This window comes from Equus przewalskii, chromosome 2 (genome assembly GCF_037783145.1).
Source record: "Equus przewalskii isolate Varuska chromosome 2, EquPr2, whole genome shotgun sequence".
Taxonomy (NCBI): Eukaryota; Metazoa; Chordata; class Mammalia; order Perissodactyla; family Equidae; genus Equus; species Equus przewalskii.
Window position 1 is genome coordinate 6270695 of NC_091832.1, and position 19104 is coordinate 6289798.

The 19104-nt window shown below is 38.1% G+C and overlaps 1 protein-coding gene across 2 annotated transcripts in view; it reads right to left on the reverse strand.

Annotated features, from left to right (window-relative positions):
• The window catches only part of SCP2 (sterol carrier protein 2), a 136783-nt gene that overhangs the window by 59928 nt on the left and 57751 nt on the right, over nucleotides 1–19104 (reverse strand). For both annotated transcript variants that reach the window (XM_070609594.1, XM_070609593.1), the window contains exons 8-10: nucleotides 10301–10387; nucleotides 8981–9131; nucleotides 7691–7838 (exon numbers count right to left, since the gene is read on the reverse strand). In XM_070609594.1, the coding sequence (XP_070465695.1) occupies nucleotides 7691–7838; nucleotides 8981–9131; nucleotides 10301–10387 (386 nt within the window). The remainder of the gene's footprint in view (nucleotides 1–7690; nucleotides 7839–8980; nucleotides 9132–10300; nucleotides 10388–19104) is intronic.

Below are 19104 nucleotides of genomic sequence, written 5' to 3' on the forward strand. Positions count from 1 at the left end.
ATTTCTCAAAAAATTAAAAACAGAAATACCGTATGATCCAGTTATTCCACTACTGGGTATTTATCCAAAGAATATGAAGTCAACAATTCAAAAAGATTTATGCACCCCTATGTTCACCACAGCCTTATTCACAATAGCCAAGACGTGGAAGCGACCCAAGTGCACATCAATGGATGAATGGATAAAGAAGAGGTGGTTTATATATACAATGGAATACTATTCAGCCATAAAAAAGACAAAATTGTGTTATTTGAGAGAACATGGACAGACCTTGAGGGTATTATGTTAAGCAAAATAAGTCAGACAGAGAAAGACAAATACCATATCATTTCACTCATATATGGAAGATAAACAAACATAGATAAGGAGAACAGATTCGTGATTACTAGAGGAAAAGGGGTGGTGGAGGGTGAAAGGGGTAAAGTGGCACATGCATACAGTGACGGATAATAACTAGACTATTCGTCTAGTAATAACACAGTCTACACAGAAACTGAAATATAGCAATGTACACCCGAAATTTACACAATGTTAAAAGCCAATAAGACCTCAATAAAATTTAAAAAATAAAGTAGAAAAAAAAAACTTCCATTGAGGCATTTTTTTAATTTTTTGGTGTGTTTCTGACATAGCCCCTGACACAAGGTTCTCATCATAACAGTACTCTACCTGCTATTACTGCTCTCAAAACTGCTAAAATTGTTACTGTACCAAGTAATAGACTGAACACAAACCAACGCCAAGAAGTAAACAGCTTACTGCACGATTTTCTCCATAATATATACAATCCTATAAAATATCAAAAGATTCCACAGTGGGGCTGGCCCAGTGGCATAGTGGTTAAGTTTGCGTGCTTTACTTTAGAGGCCCAGGGCTCATGGGTTAGGATCCTGGGCGTGGACCTACACACTGCTCATCTAGCCATGCTATGGTGGCATCCTACATACAAAATAGAGGAAGACTGGCATAGATGATAGCTCAGGGACAATCTTCCTCAAGCATAAAGAGGAAGACTGGCAACAGATGTTAGCTCAGGGACAATCTTCCTCACCAAAAAAAAAAGATTCCCCAGGGATGTTATCTTAAACTCATCAACTAAAGATGATCCAGAGATAAAAGTACTGTAAATGACCATTCTCAAATACCACAGATAGAAAAATAAATGTGAACACTTTTAGAAAGCAATTATTATGCGTATTGTTTGCCCAAAACTGCCCCGGGAAACAGGGGGCACCACAGTGAATGAAACAGACAAATATCCCTGTTCTCATGGAGTTTAATTTATTGGGGAGAGAAGCGTGAGGAAGAGACAGACAATAAGTAAGATAAGTAAAATATATAATATGTGATGAGTGGTGATAAGTGCCATGGAAAAAAGAAAGCAGGAAAGGGGGGATAGGAAGTGCTGGGACAAGGAAGACAGAGGTGAGGAGTTTTTTTTTTAAACAAAGTAACTGGAGAAGGCTTCCACTGAGAAGGTGACACTTGGTCAAAGACCTGAAGGGAGTGAGGGAGCGAATCACATGGATATTTGGAACAAAGACCCTGAGCCAGGAGCAAGGCAAGAGTGTTTGAAGAAGGAGGCCAATGTGGTTGCAGGGAAGTAAAAGAGGCAGAGAGAAGAAGGAGAAGGGAGAGGCAGGAGAGTGGGGAGTAAAGAGGACAGATCACATCTCGCTTTTAATGCAACTGAGGTGAACAGAGGAATGACACTGATCTGCTGTATGCTTTCAACAAGACCATTAAAACTTCAGTCTAGAGAACAGACTATAAGGAGAAGGCAGAAGCAGGGGGACCAGTTATGAGACTACTACAATAACGTAAGTGAGAACTGATGTGGATCAAGGCTGCCCCAGGGAGAGAAGCCCAAGGCATCCTGGCCTACATGCTGATCTACATGACCTGATACATATCGAAAGTTATACGACCACACAATAACCAGACCCCACCTGCACTGATACCATTTTAATGACTTTTTACATCATCTTCCTTTGTCTAGTAAAAATAAGTCACATACCCATGCCTTACAAATTTAGCCCTAACCCTCAACACATTGCAGCTCTTCACTGCCCAGGGGTCCTGTCCCCATGCTATTCTCTGAATAAAACAGCACTACTGCCAGACCTTGTGAGTCCAAGAAGTCTTTCTTTTGACTCCTCGGCTCACTGAGCCCACATCAAGAATGATTATGGTCTGGACTAGGCTGGTAGTAACAAAAAATGGTAAGATGTGGTCATATTCTGGATCTATTTTGAAGGTAGAGTCCACAGCCAACAGGACTTACAGATGGATTCAATGGGGCCTGTGAGAGAAAGAGAGGAATCAGGAATAATCATACAGCTTCCAGTTTGAGTAACTAGAGAATGGGGAAGGTTGAGGAAGGGGGAAGTTTGGGAAATATCAGGAGTTCAATTTGGACTTAGATTGGAGATGATAACGAGACATCCAAAAGTAAACAAACAAACTGGAAAGTAGGGCAGGGCAGCTGGATATATGAATCTAGAGATGAGGGAAGCAATTTAAGCTAAGGATATAAATCTGAAGTTAATCACCATATACGTGATATTTAAAACCTTGAGAATGGGTTCCAGTTCTGCTAAGGCAGTATACATTCAATACAGCTCCTCTTTCCAACTGAAAACACTGGATAAAACACAAAAAACAACTACCCGAGGACTCTGAAAAGTAAACAAAAGCAGGGGGACTATGGAGGGATCTAAAACTTAAAGAAGTCACTGCACAAAGCTGTACTTTGAACAACTTCAGCCAACAAATTTGACAAATGAAATGGACAAATCCTTTGGAAAAGATAACTTACCAAAATTGATACACACAGGAAGAAACAAAATCTGAACAGCCCTATATCTATTAGCAAATTTTAATTTATCAAAAACTTTCCCCAGGGACTGGCCCCATGGCCAAGTGTTTAAGTGTGCTCCACCTTGGCAGCCCAGGGTTTCGCAGGTTCAGATCCAGGGCATGGACATGGCACCGCTCGTCAGGCCATGTTGAGGTAGCATCCCACATGCCACAACTAGAAGGACCCACAACTAACATATACAACTATGTACTGGGGGGGATTTGGGGAGGAAAAGAGCAATAAAAAAAGAAAAAAGAAGATTGACAACAGTTGTTAGCTCAGGTGCCAATCTTAAAAAAAAAATTTTTAAAAAAAACTTTCCCCAAAAGAAAATTTAAAGCCACTTGGTTACACTGGTAAATTTTATGAAACAGTCAAGGAAGAACTAACACTAATCTTACACAAACTTTTTCAGAAAATAGAGAATGAATGACCACTGCTCAATTTGTTTTATGAGACCAGTATAACTCTAATGCCAAAACCAGGAAAAGAAAACTACAGATAAATATCTGTCATGAATATATAAGCAAAAATCATTAACAAAATGCTAGCAAACTGAAGCTAGCAATATATTAAAAGGATAATATATCACGACCAAGTAGGCTTAATCCCAGATATACAGGTTGGTTTAATATTCAAAACCAATCAATGTAATTCACCATGTCAACAGAATAAAGGAAAAAATCCATATGATCATTTTAATACATGTAGAAGAATTTTTAAAAATTCAACACTCCTTGATAACAACAACAACAACAAAACCTCTCAGCAAACTAGAAATACTAGGGAACTTTCTCAACATGGTAAATGGCATCAACAAAAAACCTGCAGCTAATGTTATACTTCATTAAATTCTTTTTTTTTTCTTTTTTTTTTTTTTATTAATGTTATGATAGATTACAACCTTGTGAGATTTCAGTTGTACATTTTTGTTAGTCATGTTGTGGGTACACCACTTCCCCCTCCATACCCTCCCCCCACCCCCCCTTTTCCCTGGTAACCACCGATCAGATTCTCCTTCTCAATATACTAATTTCCACCTATGAGTGGAGTCATATAGAGTTCGTCTTTCTCTGACTGACTTATTTCGCTTAACATAATGCCCTCGAGGTCCATCCACGTTGTTGTGAATGGGCCAATTTCGTCTTTTTTTATGGCTGAGTAGTATTTCATTGTGTATATATACCACATCTTCTTTATCCAATCATCAGTTTCTGGGCATGTAGGCTGGTTCCACGTCTTGGCTATTGTAAATAATGCTGCGATGAACATAGGGGTGCAACGGACTCTTGAGATATCTGATATCAGGTTCTTAGGATAGATACCCAGTAATAGGATGGCTAGGTCATAGGGTATTTCTATTTTTAACTTTTTGAGAAATCTCCATACTGTTTTCCATAGTGGCTGTACCAGTTTGCATTCCCACCAACAGTGTATGAGGGTTCCTCTTTCTCCACAACCTCTCCAACATTTGTCGTTCTTGGTTTTGGATGTTTTTGCCAATCTAACGGGGGTAAGGTGATATCTTAGTGTAGTTTTGATTTGCATTTCCCTGATGATTAGCAATGATGAACATCTTTTCATGTGTCTATTGGCCATATTCATATCTTCTTTTGAGAAATGTCTGTTCATGTCCTCTGCCCATTTTTTGATCGGGTTGTTTGTTTTTTTGTTGTTAAGCAGTGTGAGTTCTTTGTATATTATGGAGATTAACCCTTTGTCGGATAAGTGGCTTGTAAATATTTTTTCCCAATTAGTGAGCTGTTTTTTTGTTTCAATCCTGTTTTCCCTTGCCTTGAAGAAGCTCTTTAGTCTGATGAAGTCCCATTTGTTTATTCTTTCTATTGTTTCCCTCAACTGAGGAGTTACAGTGTCTGAAAAGATTCTTTTGAAACTGATGTCAAAGAGTGTACTGCCTATATTCTCTTCCAAAAGACTTATTGTCTCAGGCCTAATCTTTAGGTCTTTGATCCATTTTGAGTTTATTTTGGTGTGTGGTGAAAAAGTATGGTCAATTTTCAATCTTTTGCATGTGGCTGTCCAGTTTTCCCAGCACCATTTGTTGAAGAGACTTTCTTTTCTCCATTGTAGGCCCTCTGCTCCTTTGTCGAAGATTAGCTGTCCATAGATGTGTGGTTTTATCTCTGGGCTTTCAATTCTGTTCCATTGATCTGTGGACCTGTTTTTGTACCAGTACCATGCTGTTTTGATCACTGTAGCTTTGTAGTATGTTTTGAAATCGGGGATTGTGATTCCGCCGGCTTTGTTTTTCTTGCTCAGGATCGCTTTAGCAATTCGTGGTCTTTTGTTCCCCCATATGAATTTTAGGATTGTTTGTTCAATTTCTGTGAAGAATGTTCTTGGGATTCTGATTGGGATAGCATTGAATCTGTATATTGCTTTAGGTAGTATGGACATTTTAACTATGTTTATTCTTCCAATCCATGTGCAAGGAATGTTTTTCCATCTCTTTATGTCATCGCCTATTTCTTTCAAGAAAGTCTTGTAGTTTTCATTGTATAGATCCTTCACTTCCTTGGTTAAGTTTATCCCAAGGTATTTTATTCTTTTCGTTGCGATTGTGAATGGGATAGAGTTCTTGAGTTCTTTTTCTGTTAGTTTATTGTTAGTGTATAGAAATGCTACTGATTTATGCACATTAATTTTATACCCTTCATTAAATTTTTATTTAATTAGGGGATTAAACTGCATCCCCTGAGATCAGGAGCAAGGTAATGATGCCCACTTTCACTGCTTCTATTCATTATGGTGCTAGAGCTCACAGTCAATGCAATAAGGCAAAAAATAATAAAGAATAAGAAATCAGAAAGAAAGAGGTAAAAGTGTCATTGGCAGATGATATGACTTTATACAGAAAATCTCTAATACTCTGCAAAACTACTACTAGAATTACTAAATGAATTTAGCAAAGCCACAGGATACAATCTTTTTAATCAGCTGTATTCTTATACACTATCAGCAAGAAATTGCAAAATGAAGGTAAAAAAAATTTATGCCAAAAAACGCAAAATATCTAGGAACAAACCTAACAAAAGACACCTAAGACTTATACTGAAAACTACAAACATTCTGAAAGAAGTTAAAGGAGAGCTAAATAAATGGAAACAAATATTATCTAATGAAACAGAAGACTGAATATTGTTAAGATGACAATTCTGTCTAAATGGATCTATAGATTCAATGAAATCCCAATGAAAATTCCAGCATGTGTTTTTAATTGACAAACTAATTTTAATATGTATATGAAGATGCAAAAAAATCTAAAATAACCAAAATGGTTGTTAAAAAGAACAAAGTTAGAGAACTTATCCTATCTGATTTCAAGGCTTTCTATACACTATAGTACAGTATAGTGTAATACAGTATAAGTACAGTAGCCAAGATAATTTGGTATTGGTGAAAAGAGAAACATGCAGATCAATGGAACAGAACAGAGTACAACAATGCACCCTCACATATATGGACAACTGATTTTTGAGAAAGGTGCCAAGGCAATTCAATGGGGAGAGAAAAGTCTTTTCAACAAATGGTACTGGATATGCGTATGGAAAAAAAAGATTAGTATCAATCTTTATCTTACACCATACACAAAACTGACTCAAAATGGATCACATACTTACATGTAAAACCTAAAATTATAAATCTCCTAGAATAAAAATAGAAGTAAATCTTTATGACATTGGGGTAGGCAGAAGTTTCTTAGAATACAAAAAGCATGAACTATAAAAAATTGATAATTTCTACTTCATCAAAATTTTAAAAGTTTGTTTTTCAAATGACACTATTAATAAAACAAAAAGGCAAGCCACAGACTGGGAGAAAATGTTCACAGTATACACATATAAGACAAATTACAAAGTACCCAGAAAATATATATATAAATTTTTACAACATAATAAAGGAGACAAGTAACCCAATAATCAAAGGGCAAAAGATCTGAACAGATACTTCACAAAAGAAGATATATGAATGACCAATAAGCACATGAAAAGATGTTCAACGTCGTTAGTCATAAGGGATGTACAAATTAAAACTAAAATAAGACACCACTATACACTCTTTTGAACGGCTGAAATTTTAAAACCTGTCTATATCAAATGTTGGTGAGGACGTGAAGCAACTAAAATCTCATACACTGCTGGTTGTAACGGAAAATGGGACTTCAGAAATGGAAAAAAAGTCCTCCAGGTCCCACTGGCTTTTTTTTTTTTAAAGATTGGTACCTGAGCTAACATTCGTTGCCAATCTTTTTTTTCCCTTCTCTTTCTCCCCAAAGCCCCCAGTACATAGCTGTATATTCTAGTTGGAGGTCCTTCTGGTTGTACTATGTGGGACACCACCTCAGCGTGGCCTGATGAGTGGTGCCATGTCTGTGCCCAGCATCCAAACCAGTGAAACCCCAGGCTGCCAAATCTGAGCGTGCAAACTTAACGACTCAGCCATGGGGTGGCCCCCCATCAACTAGTTTTTACATTTTCCTTTCTGCAAGTCTTTACTCAAACACAACTTAAAACAGTTAGAATTACATACATAATTTTTTATCACTTTTTTTCACTTAACAGTATAAGTACCCCTGATTTACATAATATGAATTATTTGTATACTCTGTTATCTCAGTATTTTAGTACTGCTCAAGACCACATGTTCTAAAATGTCCAGTATCAAGATACCTTGTATAGTCACTTTGCACAGCATGGCAGAGCCAACACAGAGGGAAAGGCAATTAGTGAATTCTTTTGTTTAATGGTGAAAATGAAATTTTCTCAGTGAAATTCAGTAAATTAATCTGCATCTCATCAAAAATATTACCTTCTGGACAGAGTCCCAGTGCTTCATAAGTAATGAGTTCATTGGTAGAAAAGCAATCGTGAAGTTCTATTACATCAATATCACTTGGTCTCAGGCCAGATTTCTCATAGCACTTTCTGGCAGCTTCTTTACTCATATCAAAGCCAACCTAAAACCAAAACCACAAATAAATAAATTAAGGGCATCAAAACTGGGATTTTCATATAGAGGTTATAAGAGATTAATATGTTTAACCTTAACAGCTGAGAATTGACCACACATATTGAAAACTCAGTTGATTCCATACTACACAGAAAGTTCAAATAAAAAATATCCAGGAGAATGTACGTATTAAATTTTGTACTATGAAGGACAGAATTTTAAATAAGACACATAAAAAGGATTTACAATTCCTAAGGCCATATCTTATGCTAAGTCATTAAAACTTTATCAAACCACAATGTTTAGTTGTGGTAAACAGGCTGAAGAGATTTATCAACAGATCATTATGATTCAGATACACTGAAAAATATGGGGGAATTTCTACATGAAAATAGATCTTCTTTTAGAAGACCATATAGGATTCAAACCATTTTTCCAAAATCCATGTTCTTAATACCCCTTTGGTCTCAGATAATAACACGCAAACTCAACTTTTCTCCGAAGAATAAAACTGTGGTGTAATGCAAAATGTACTATAACCAGAAAACCTGAGTATAAGTTCCACCTCTACCACAGCCTCGCTTTGTGATCTTGGGTACGTTATAGGGGCATTTTCAAATTCAAAGCATCGTTGTAAAATCATTTTGTAAACTGTAATTTACCATATGCTTGTTTATATATGTGTGTATATGTATATATACATATTTTTATATATATGCATGTTATCTTCAAATATTCAACTAACTCTAAGTCTGAATTCTCATATTTTTTACTTCCTCCATTTTGTACTCAATCTTCAATCAAGATTTTTAAAGTGCTACGGGTCAAGAAAGTTCTCTGACAACATCCTTGTTTTTCCCTTAACTCTGTAAGACTGAGGTTCTGGACTTATTTGGTTAATTCAAAATAATTTTTTAAAAATAGCATGTCTAGTTAGTTAAAAGTGCACGCATGGCTCTAGGCTAAGAAGCATTATATTCCCATCAGTTATTTTCTCTTAACAGATTCTTAAGGAGGGGTTATAACATTAAATTTTCTAGACCAATATTTTTAAAGCAAATAACTTCCAGAGCTGATGACAATATGTCATCTTGAAATTTTTAAACAGAAATCCCTCAACTGATTAATAAAACAGAAACTCAGACACACCATTTTAATAATGCTTTTTTCTTCAAATGAGCTTGGCAAATCAGTCACCATCTCTTGCGCCAGAATTTCCACAGCTTTGGATTGCAGGCCGTACTTCTGCACAAACGCTTCACTAGCCAAAACTGCCGCTGCAGCACCGTTGGAAGAGGGACTAAGAGGAGGGAAAAAGAATCATTTACACCGGGTCCACCTCAATCCGAGGACTTCAGACGAGGAGTTCTTTCTATGTGGGAAGAAAGGCTGAGTATGCTTGCTGGTCATTGGACTGTCTTCTCTGTGATATCTACAGTTAAAAATTATACATGCTTCCCACCTGAGGACTGACCTTCTATCAAGAACTTAAGCACTGTCAGTCACTGCTCGGTCTTTAGGAGTCTCTCCAAAAAAGTCCTTATTACAACGAATCCCACATTTGCCTCTGCATAAAGGCAGATGCATAAAACATCTTCTAGTGACTTCTGAAGAGCCCACAAGGTTATTCTATCCAGTACGATAAAGACTCTGCTATAGGCCTAAACTGGCTCCAACTTTGCTATCTCCCAAATAATCAGTCTTGGCATCCTTTTGGAAGCTGAGAAAGGATGGAACAGGAGATATCAGAAAGTCCGTGGTTTGGTTAAGACTCTTGAGATCTCCTCAAAATAGATCTTTTCCTTAGGGCAAGCTGTGACGGAAGGTGGTAAACACAAGAAGCCTTCCATGAGTTCAGCTGGACTTTATTAATGGGAAGACCCTCATATTGCAACAGATAAAAGTTGACCCTACTTGTTCAACTGCATCCCAGCCAGCATCTCCAGGGCACAGCCAGGTGATCACTAGGCACAGGCAGGGGCTATGCAGTACTAACTCAGTTTTCTAGGAGACAGATACTGTCAAGCAATTTTCAAGATGCAACTATCATCATTATTAGAGCTATAATTTTTTTCTTCTTGTACATTTACTCTTAGCTACTTTGAGTAAAATTTCCTACAGTAGAAGTACACAGCAGAGAAAACAAAACGCTTAAGGAAAAAACCTTTGGACTCCACTGGCCTCCTAAGCCACATTTAAATGAATAAACACAATTAAAACAAAATAGGTAGAAGTCATGAGAGAAGGAAATATAATATAATTTTCTAGAGAAATTAGAGACAGTCTGTCTCTAAGCAGGAATAGGAAATAGAGTATTCATCCAGAGTGCGGACTACACTGGTAGAAGTTCTATAAAAGCAGATACAGATACAGATATACCCAGATACAGAGCCTACAGTTACCCAAAGAGGGTCACGGAGAGGGAGCAGCTACTTCTCTCTAGTAGATATTAAAATGTGTTTTTCTTACCAACACTGTAAGATCGTCAAAAAATCAAAAACTTTTCGAGATGTCATCACATCGTCTAAACTGTATTCCTCTTGGAACTGGGAATACCTAAATACAAAATAAGTAGTTACAGAATGTGAGGTAGCAGTTACAATTTTTGTTGAAGATGTTCTGGTCAAGAAGTTAAAGGGAGAATAATATGTAAATTTTTTTCACAACCAAAAGACTTTTATGAACAGTTTCAATCTTTAATAAATAAGTCATTTGAATTGAATTTTTTTTAAAATCCTAACTCCAAAATACCATATGTTGTATAATAAAAAATTTGTCTGATCTTTGTCCTAGGTTCCTGGCATGGAGCTTCTAAAACCCTTGGAATTTCCTGAGTGACAGAAGTGTCTTTGTTATGCTAACAAGGTGACTCACGATGGGCCCTTTGTTGTGTGTGTGTGTGTGTGTGTGTTGGGGGGGGGCGGGGCGGGTAAGGGAGAAGAGGTAGGGGGCTGGTCACCAGAAAGACCAACCACATGAATACAGGGTTGGGACTTTTGAGCCAATCTGACCCCTCGGGAGAAGAGGGGGGCTGAAGACTGAGTTCAGTCATGTGGCCAATGACCTAATTGAGTATTCCTGCATGACGAAACCCCAGTAAAAACTGTGGACACTGAAGCTTGGTGCAGCTTCCTGGCTGGTGAGCACCTCCATATGCCAGGAGGGTGATGTGCTCTGACTCCATGGGGAAAGGGCATGGAAGCTCTGCATTAGGAACCCTCCCAGACCTCGCCCTATGTCCTCTTCATTTGGCTGTTCCTCAATTGTTATCCTTTATAATAACACTGTAATCATAAATATAGCCGTTGCTGAGTTCTGTGAGTCATTCTAATGAATTATCAAACTGGAAAGAGTCATGGGAACTTTTGAATTTATAGCCAGTTGGTCAGAAGTGCAGGTGACCTGGGGAGCCTACTTGCAGCTAGCATCAGAAGTGAGAGCAGCCTTGTGGAGGACTAAGTCCTTAATTTGGGGATCTGCATTAACTCCAGGTGGACAGTGCCAGAATTGAATTTCAGTACATCCAGTTGGTGTCAGACTAGTTGGAGGTTAAACTAGAATATCTCTTTTTCCCCCTGGAAAATTATAAAATACTAGTTCCTTAAAAGCAAAATTAAATGAATTGCAATTTAGGCAACTTTTGTGGTGAGGATATTATGCAACTACATTTAATGAAGGCTAATGGAGTTCTTAAATAAATGTACAAAACCTGCAATAAATTATCTATATTCTTCAAAAGACATTTCCTTGCTGACCAATGTAAAGAAGAGACTTATTTTTATGCCCCTTTGGCTCCTCTAACAATATAATCAGATGGTTTCAGAAATTGCTCTGGAGAAAATAGCAACTAACAATAGACACCACAAGGGAGTGTCTAGAAGGAAACTTCAAGTGGTGTGGAAATTAGTAAGCAATTCAAATGTTTGGAAATAAAGCCCACGTAACTTATATCTGCACACTAGTGTCTGCACCTTTGCTTCTAAAGTTAACTTTGACCATCACCAAGTTTCAAAACACACTTTATTTGTGCCAGATCCTGTGCTAGGCACTGGGGACATGGACCCAGTCTTCAAGGAATTCTTCAAGGAATTTTGTCTGAATCCATGGCAAACAAATACACCATTCTAATACAATATGGTAAATGCCATGATAGAACTGTTATACAGGGTGTCATGGGAGCACACAGGATGCACATCAAACCCAGATACCAGAGGGAGCTTCCTCTCTGAGGTTACGCAAATAAGAGTAAGTAGGAGATAGATAATTCTGGCAAAAGGATCAGCATATGCAAAGCCTCTTGAAGTGAAATAGTTCATTTAAGCTAGGGCATGAAGTTTGGGAGGGAATATGGAGGCAAGGTGAAGAAAATGGAGCAGTAGAAATGAATAAGGATCAGATCATGAAAGGCAAGTATATGGTGTTTACATTTTATACTGAAAACAAACAGGAACCACAAAAGGATAGTAAGCTGGAGAGTGGCATGATCAGATTTGTATTTCAGGAAGAAGGCTGTGGTATGGAAAAGGGATGATAAAAAAGCATTACCAAAAGCAAATAAACCAACTAAGAGATTAGGACAATAATTAAGGCAAGAAATGACAAGAGCCTAAAGTAGTGAATTGGAAGTGAAAGATGCAGAGAAGGGATGAATTCAAAAGATAGTAAGGAGACACAATCACTAGGATTCTGTTCATCCCCAACTTGTTCACAACTCTATGGGACACTGAGGAAGAAGGCAGAGTCAAGAAGGACTTCGAGCTTCCTATCTTGGATAATTAGGTATATGTTGATGTCATTCACAAGATGGAGAATGCTGAAGGAAAAACAAGGTTCAGGGGAAATGATAAATTCTGTATAGACATGTTGACTCTGAGGCATCTGTGGGATATCTAAGTGGAAACAACTAGAAGAAAGTTATAGATACAGGTCTGAAGGCTCAAGTGGCATGAGCTACCCCTAATCGTATACTACTTATCACAGATTCTCACTACTTTGAATTCTTATAATTTGTGGGGATACAGCTGAGAATAGTTTCTTAATTCCACCTTCTTAGAAATATGTAACAGGGTCTCTCTAATGACTGGTCAGCAAACACATAATTCTCTTTCTTCACTAAACAAGCAAAACGTAGTGCAAGAAGTTAGCATCTAAAATTTATGAGCCAACTTAGAAGGCTATTCTTGGCTGTTTCAAAAAGTTTTAAGTGATGAAGCTGACATCCAGAAATAACATTTGCCCACTCAACATAATTGAGAACTAATAATATGTAATGGAAGATACATAGGGGCAAGAAACTTATCTGTCTTATTCACTGCTGTATCACTAGCAGCTAAAGCAGTGTCTTGCACATAATAGGCTACTGAATACATATTTATTGAATGAACACAATATCTTTAGAAGAATGTTTAATGAGTGGATAAATGAATGCCTGGTTAGGTATGGAGTTAAGTAAGAGAAAAACTTGGAAGCTTCAATACTTTGGGGAAAGTCAAGAGCTGCTCTTTGGTGGCAGGCCCAGTGGCTTAGCAGTTAAATCTGCGCACTCTGCTTTGGTGGCCTGGGGTTCACAGGTTTGGATCCTGGGCAGGGACCCACACGCCGTTTATCAAGCCATGCTGTGGCAGGTGTCACACATATAAAATAGAGGAAGATGGGCACAGATGTTAACTCAGGGTCACTGTTCCTCAGCAAAAAGAGGAGCACTGGTGGCCGATGTTAGCACACATCTAATCTTCCTCAAAAAACAGAAACAAGAGTGACATTAGCAATATGGCAGCGTGAGCTCATGCGGGAATCTCTCTCTCTTCCAAATTACAACCAAAAAGAGCAACTGCTTTCCAACCAAAAAAAAAAATCCTAATAAGAGACATCGTCAAAGACCCACAGCAGCCAAATGACAGAGGGCAGAGAGGTGGGAGCCACCCTTGGAGGAGCTGGAATGGGGTGAGAGAGAAATTCGCTTCCTCCCCTAGAGACTGGGATCACTACCGCGGGTGAGGGAAAGAGCGGGGAAGGGGCCGTGCATCCGGGGATCGTCCAGGACTCCCACAGACCTGTGCAGTGGAAACCCTCTAATTGGGGAAAGCTTTCTCATGGGGGACCCCATGAAGCCAGGGCCCCGGGAGACCAGAGAGCAAGAGCTGACCCAAATCCAGGTCGGCGTGCAAGAGAAAGTGTCCCTCCTCGCCCAACCCATGCTGCGCACCACCATCATGGCTAAAGGTGGATGGCTCAGACCGTGCAGCTCTTGACCCCCATCTAGTGGCGACAGACTGTAACCGCAAACAAATAATAGCATCATGCACAAAAATGGCTTATCTACCATCTAGCAATTTATAAAAGCTCCAGACCACAAGGAAAACAATAAAAACACAGAAGTATGTCCTGAGGACTTGGAAATAGGTAAACTAAGTGAAAATGAGTTCAAAATAGCTATCATCAAAATACTCAATGAGGTAAAGGGAAATATAGAGATTCAAGTCAATGAGTTCTAGAGTTACTTCACAAAAGAGATTGAAAGTATAAAGAAGAATCAATCAGAAATACTAGAGATGAAAAATACAATGGATCATATAAAACAGAATACACATTCCCTGAATGCCTGTGTAGACAGCATAGAGTAGCAAATTAGCATAATCAAAGATACACAGGCTGAATGGCTCCAGACAGAGGAAGAAAGCGAAACAAGAATTTAAAAAACCGAAGAAAATCTCTGAGAAATAGCTGATTCAATGAGAAACGGCAACTTAAGAATAATTGGAATTCCTCAGGGCGCGGAAAAGGAAAATGGAGCAGAAAGTGTACTCAATGAAATAATAGAAGAGAACTTCCCAAATCTAGGGATTGAGAGAGAAATGTGTGTGGAGGAAGCTTTCAGATCTCCTAGATTTGTCAATGTAAAAAGACCTACTGCGAAGCATCTACTAGTAAAAATGGCAAAAATGAATGACAAAGAAAGAATACTCAGGACAGCAAGGCAGAAGAAAATAACCTACAAAGGAACCCCATCAGACTTTCAGCGGATTTCTCTACAGAAACCTTACAAGCTAGGAGAGATTTGAGGGACATATTCAAAACTTTAAAGGATAAAAATCCGCAGCCAAGAATACTCTACCCAGCAAAAATATCCTTCAGATATGAGGGAGAAATTAAATCTTTTCCATACAAACAAAAGCTAAGGGATTTCATAGCCACAAGACCTCCACTACAAGAAATCCTCAAGCCTTTCGTGAAAAAAGAAAAAAAGGGAGAAAGGGGTTGAAAAACACACAGTAGGGAGAGAACTACATAGAATCGGAATAGGATAGCAAATATTCAACTATAGCATTGGATAAAGGGAAGGAAATCACCATAGCAAAGACAATCTTGTCACTCTAACCACAAACTCACAATACAAGTTGGAATAAGATATGAAAATAATAATTTAGGAGGGGAGGAGGAAAGGGACTGAATCAGTCTAGACTAAGTAAGTAAGAGACCACCAGAAAATGGACCATGTTATACACAAGATTCTGAATACAAACTTCAGGGTAGCCACTAAACTAAAAAACAGAACAGAGACACAAAACATAAATAAGGAAAAATCTAAGAAACCCAGCATAAGAAATTGCAGAAGTCAATGGGTAGGCTAAAACACACAGGACGAGAAACAAAGGAAATGCAGGAAAACTGGAAAATGAGCAACAGAATGACAGCATTAAGCCCTCATGCATCAATAATCACCCTCAACATAAACGGATTTAACTCTCCAATAAAAAGACACGGAGTGCCAAAATGGATTAAAGAACAAGATCCAACAATTTGTTGCCTCCAGGAAACAGACCTCACCTCCAAGGACAAGCACAGGCTCAGAGTGAAGGGGTAGAAGACAATACTCCAAGAAAATAGCAAACAAAAGAAAGCAGGTGTCACAATACTTAGATAAGACAAAACAGACTTCAAGATAAGGCAGGTAAAGAGAGACACAGACGGCCAATATATAATGATCAAAGGGACGCTTCATCAAGAAGAAATAACGCTTATAAATATCTATGCACCCAACATAGGAGCACCAAAGTTCATAAAGCAACTATTAACAGACCTAAAAGAAGATATCAAAAATAACACAATAATAGTGGGGGACCTCAACACCCCACTCACATCAATGGACAGATCATCCAGACAGAAAATCAACAAAGAAACAGTGGAGCTAAACAAAAAGCTAAAACAGTTGAACTTAATAGACATATATAGAACACTCCATCCAAAAACAGCAGAATTACACATTCTTCTCAAGCACTCACGGAACAGTCTCAGGGATAGACCATATGTTGGGAAACAAGGCAAGCCTCTACAAATTTAAAAAAATTGAAATAATAACAAGCATATTCTCCGACCATAATGCTATAAAGCTAGAAATTAATTACAAGAAAAAAGCTGAGGGGCCGGCCCGGTGGCACAGTGGTTAAGTGTGCACGTTCCGCTTCTCAGCAGACAGCCCACGGCTCGCCGGTTCAGATCCCGGGTGCGGACATGGCACCGCTTGGCAAAAGCCATGCTGTGGCAGGCGTCCCACATATAAAGTAGAGGAAGATGGACATGGATGTTAGCTCAGGGCCAGTCTTCCTCAGCAAAAAGAGGAAGATTGGCAGCAGATGTTAGCTCAGGGCTAATCTTCCTCAAAAAGACTGCAAAAAAAAACCCCCAAAAAACAGACATTGCTTGTTCCTATCACCTTCACGTACAATGTGTCAATTAAGAAGACTTAACAAAAAAAAGAAAAGAAAAAAGAAAGCTGAGAAAGGCACAAAGATGTAGAGACTAAACAATACACTACTGAACAAGCAATGGATCATTGAAGAAATTAAAGAAGAAATCAAAAAATACCTGGAAACTAATGAAAATGATAACATGGCATACCAACTCATATGGGATACAGCAAAAGCTGTATTAAGAGGAAAATTCATCACAATACAGGCACATCTTAACAAACAAGAAAAACCCCAAATTAGCAATCTTAAACTACACCTAACTGAACTAGAGAAAGAAGAACAAACAAAGCCCAAAGTCAGCAGAAGGAGAGAAATAATAAAAATCAGAGCAGAAATAAATGCTATTGAAGCAAAAAAGGCAGTAGAAAGGATCAATGAAACAAAGAGCTGGTTCTTTGAGAAGATAAACAAAATTGACAAACCCCTAGTCAGACTTACAGAGAAAAAAAGGGAGAAAGCTCAAATAAACAAAATCAGAAATGAAAGAGGAGAAACAACAACAGACTCTGGAGAAATACAACAGATTATAAGAGAATACTACGAAAAACTATATGCCAGCAAAATGGATAACCTATAGGAAAACCTAGATAACCTAGAGGAAATGGATAAATTCTTGGACTCCTACAATCTCCCAAAGCTCAGTCAAGAAGAAGCAGACAATTTGAACAGACCAATCACAAGGAAACAGATTGAAACAGCCATCAAAAGCATCCCAAAGAATAAAACCCCAGGACCAGATGGCTTTCCCGGGGAATTCTACCAAACTTTCAGAGAGGATTTAATACCTATCCTTTTCAAGCTATTCCAAAAAATTAGGGAGGATGGAACACTTCCTAACACATTCTATGAGGCCAACATCACACTGATACCAAAGCCTGACAAGGACACCACGAAAAAAGAGAACTACAGGCCAACATCACTGATGAACATAGATGCAAAAATCATCAACAAAATTTTGGCCACCAGAATTCAGCAATTCATCAAAAGGATCATATATCATGATCAAGTGGGATTCATACCAGGGACACAGGGATAGCTCAACATCCACAAATCAATCAACGTGATACACCACATCAAGAAAGTGAGGAATAAAAACCACAGGATCATCTCAATAGATGCAGAGAAAGCATTTGACAAGATCCAACAGCCATTTATGATAAAAACTCTGAACAAAATGGGCATAGCAGGGAACTACCTCAACATAATAAAGGCCATATATGACAAACCCACAGCTGACATCATACTCAATAGGCAAAAACTGAGTGCCATCCACCTGAAAACAGGAACGAGACAAGGATGCCCTCTATCACCACTCTTATTTAAGATACTACTGGAGGTTTTGGCCAGAGCAATTAGGAAAGTAAAAGAAATAAAAGGAATCCAAATAGGGAGGGAAGAAGTGAAACTCTCGCTGTTTGCAGATGACATGATCTTATATATAGAAAACCCCAAAGAATCCATTGGAAAACTTTTAGAAGTAATCAACAACTACAGCAAAGTTGCAGGGTATAAAATCAATTTACATAAATCAGTAGCATTTCTATACTCTAACAACGAACTAACAGAAAAAGAACTCAAGAACACAATACCATTCACAATCCACTACAAAAAGAATAAAATACCTTGGGGTGAATTTAACTAGGGAAGTGAAAGACTTATACAACAAAAATTACAAGGCTTTTTGAAAGAAATGGATGACGACATAAAGAGATGGAAAGACATTCCATGTACATGGATTGGAAGAATAAACATAGTTAAAATGTCCGTTCTACCTAAAGCAATCTACAGATTCAATGCCATCCCAATCAGAATCCCAGTGACATTCTTTACAGAATTAGAACAAAGAATCCTAAAATTCATATGCGGCAACAAAAGACCCAGAATTGCTAAAGCAATCCTGAGAAAAAAGAACAAAACGGGAGGCATCACAATCCCTGACTTCAAAACATACTACAAAGCTACAGTAATCAAAACAGCATGGTACTGGTACAAAAACAGGTGCACAGATCAATGGAACAGAATTGAAAGCCCAGAAATAAAACCACACATCTATGGACAGCTTATCTTCAACAAAGGAGCTGACGGCATGCAATGGAGAAAAGAAAGTCTTTTCAACAAATGGTGCTGGGAAAACTGGAAAGCCATATGTAAAAGAATGAAAATTGACCATTCTTTCTCACCATTCACCAAAACAAACTCAAAATGGATCAAAGACCTAAAGGTGAGACCTGAAACCATAAGGCTTCTAGAAGAAAATATAGGCAGTCCACTCTTTGACATCAGTGTCAAAAGGACCTTTTCGGACACCATGTCTTCTCAGAGAAGGGAAACAATAGAAAGAATAAACAAATGGGACTTCATCAGACTAAAGAGCTTCTTCAAGGCAAATGAAAACAGGATTGAAACAAAAAAACAACCCACTAACTGGGAAAAAATATTTGCAAGTCATATATCTGACAAAGGCTTAATATCCATAATATATAAAGAACTCACACAACTCAAGAACAAAAATCAAACAACCTG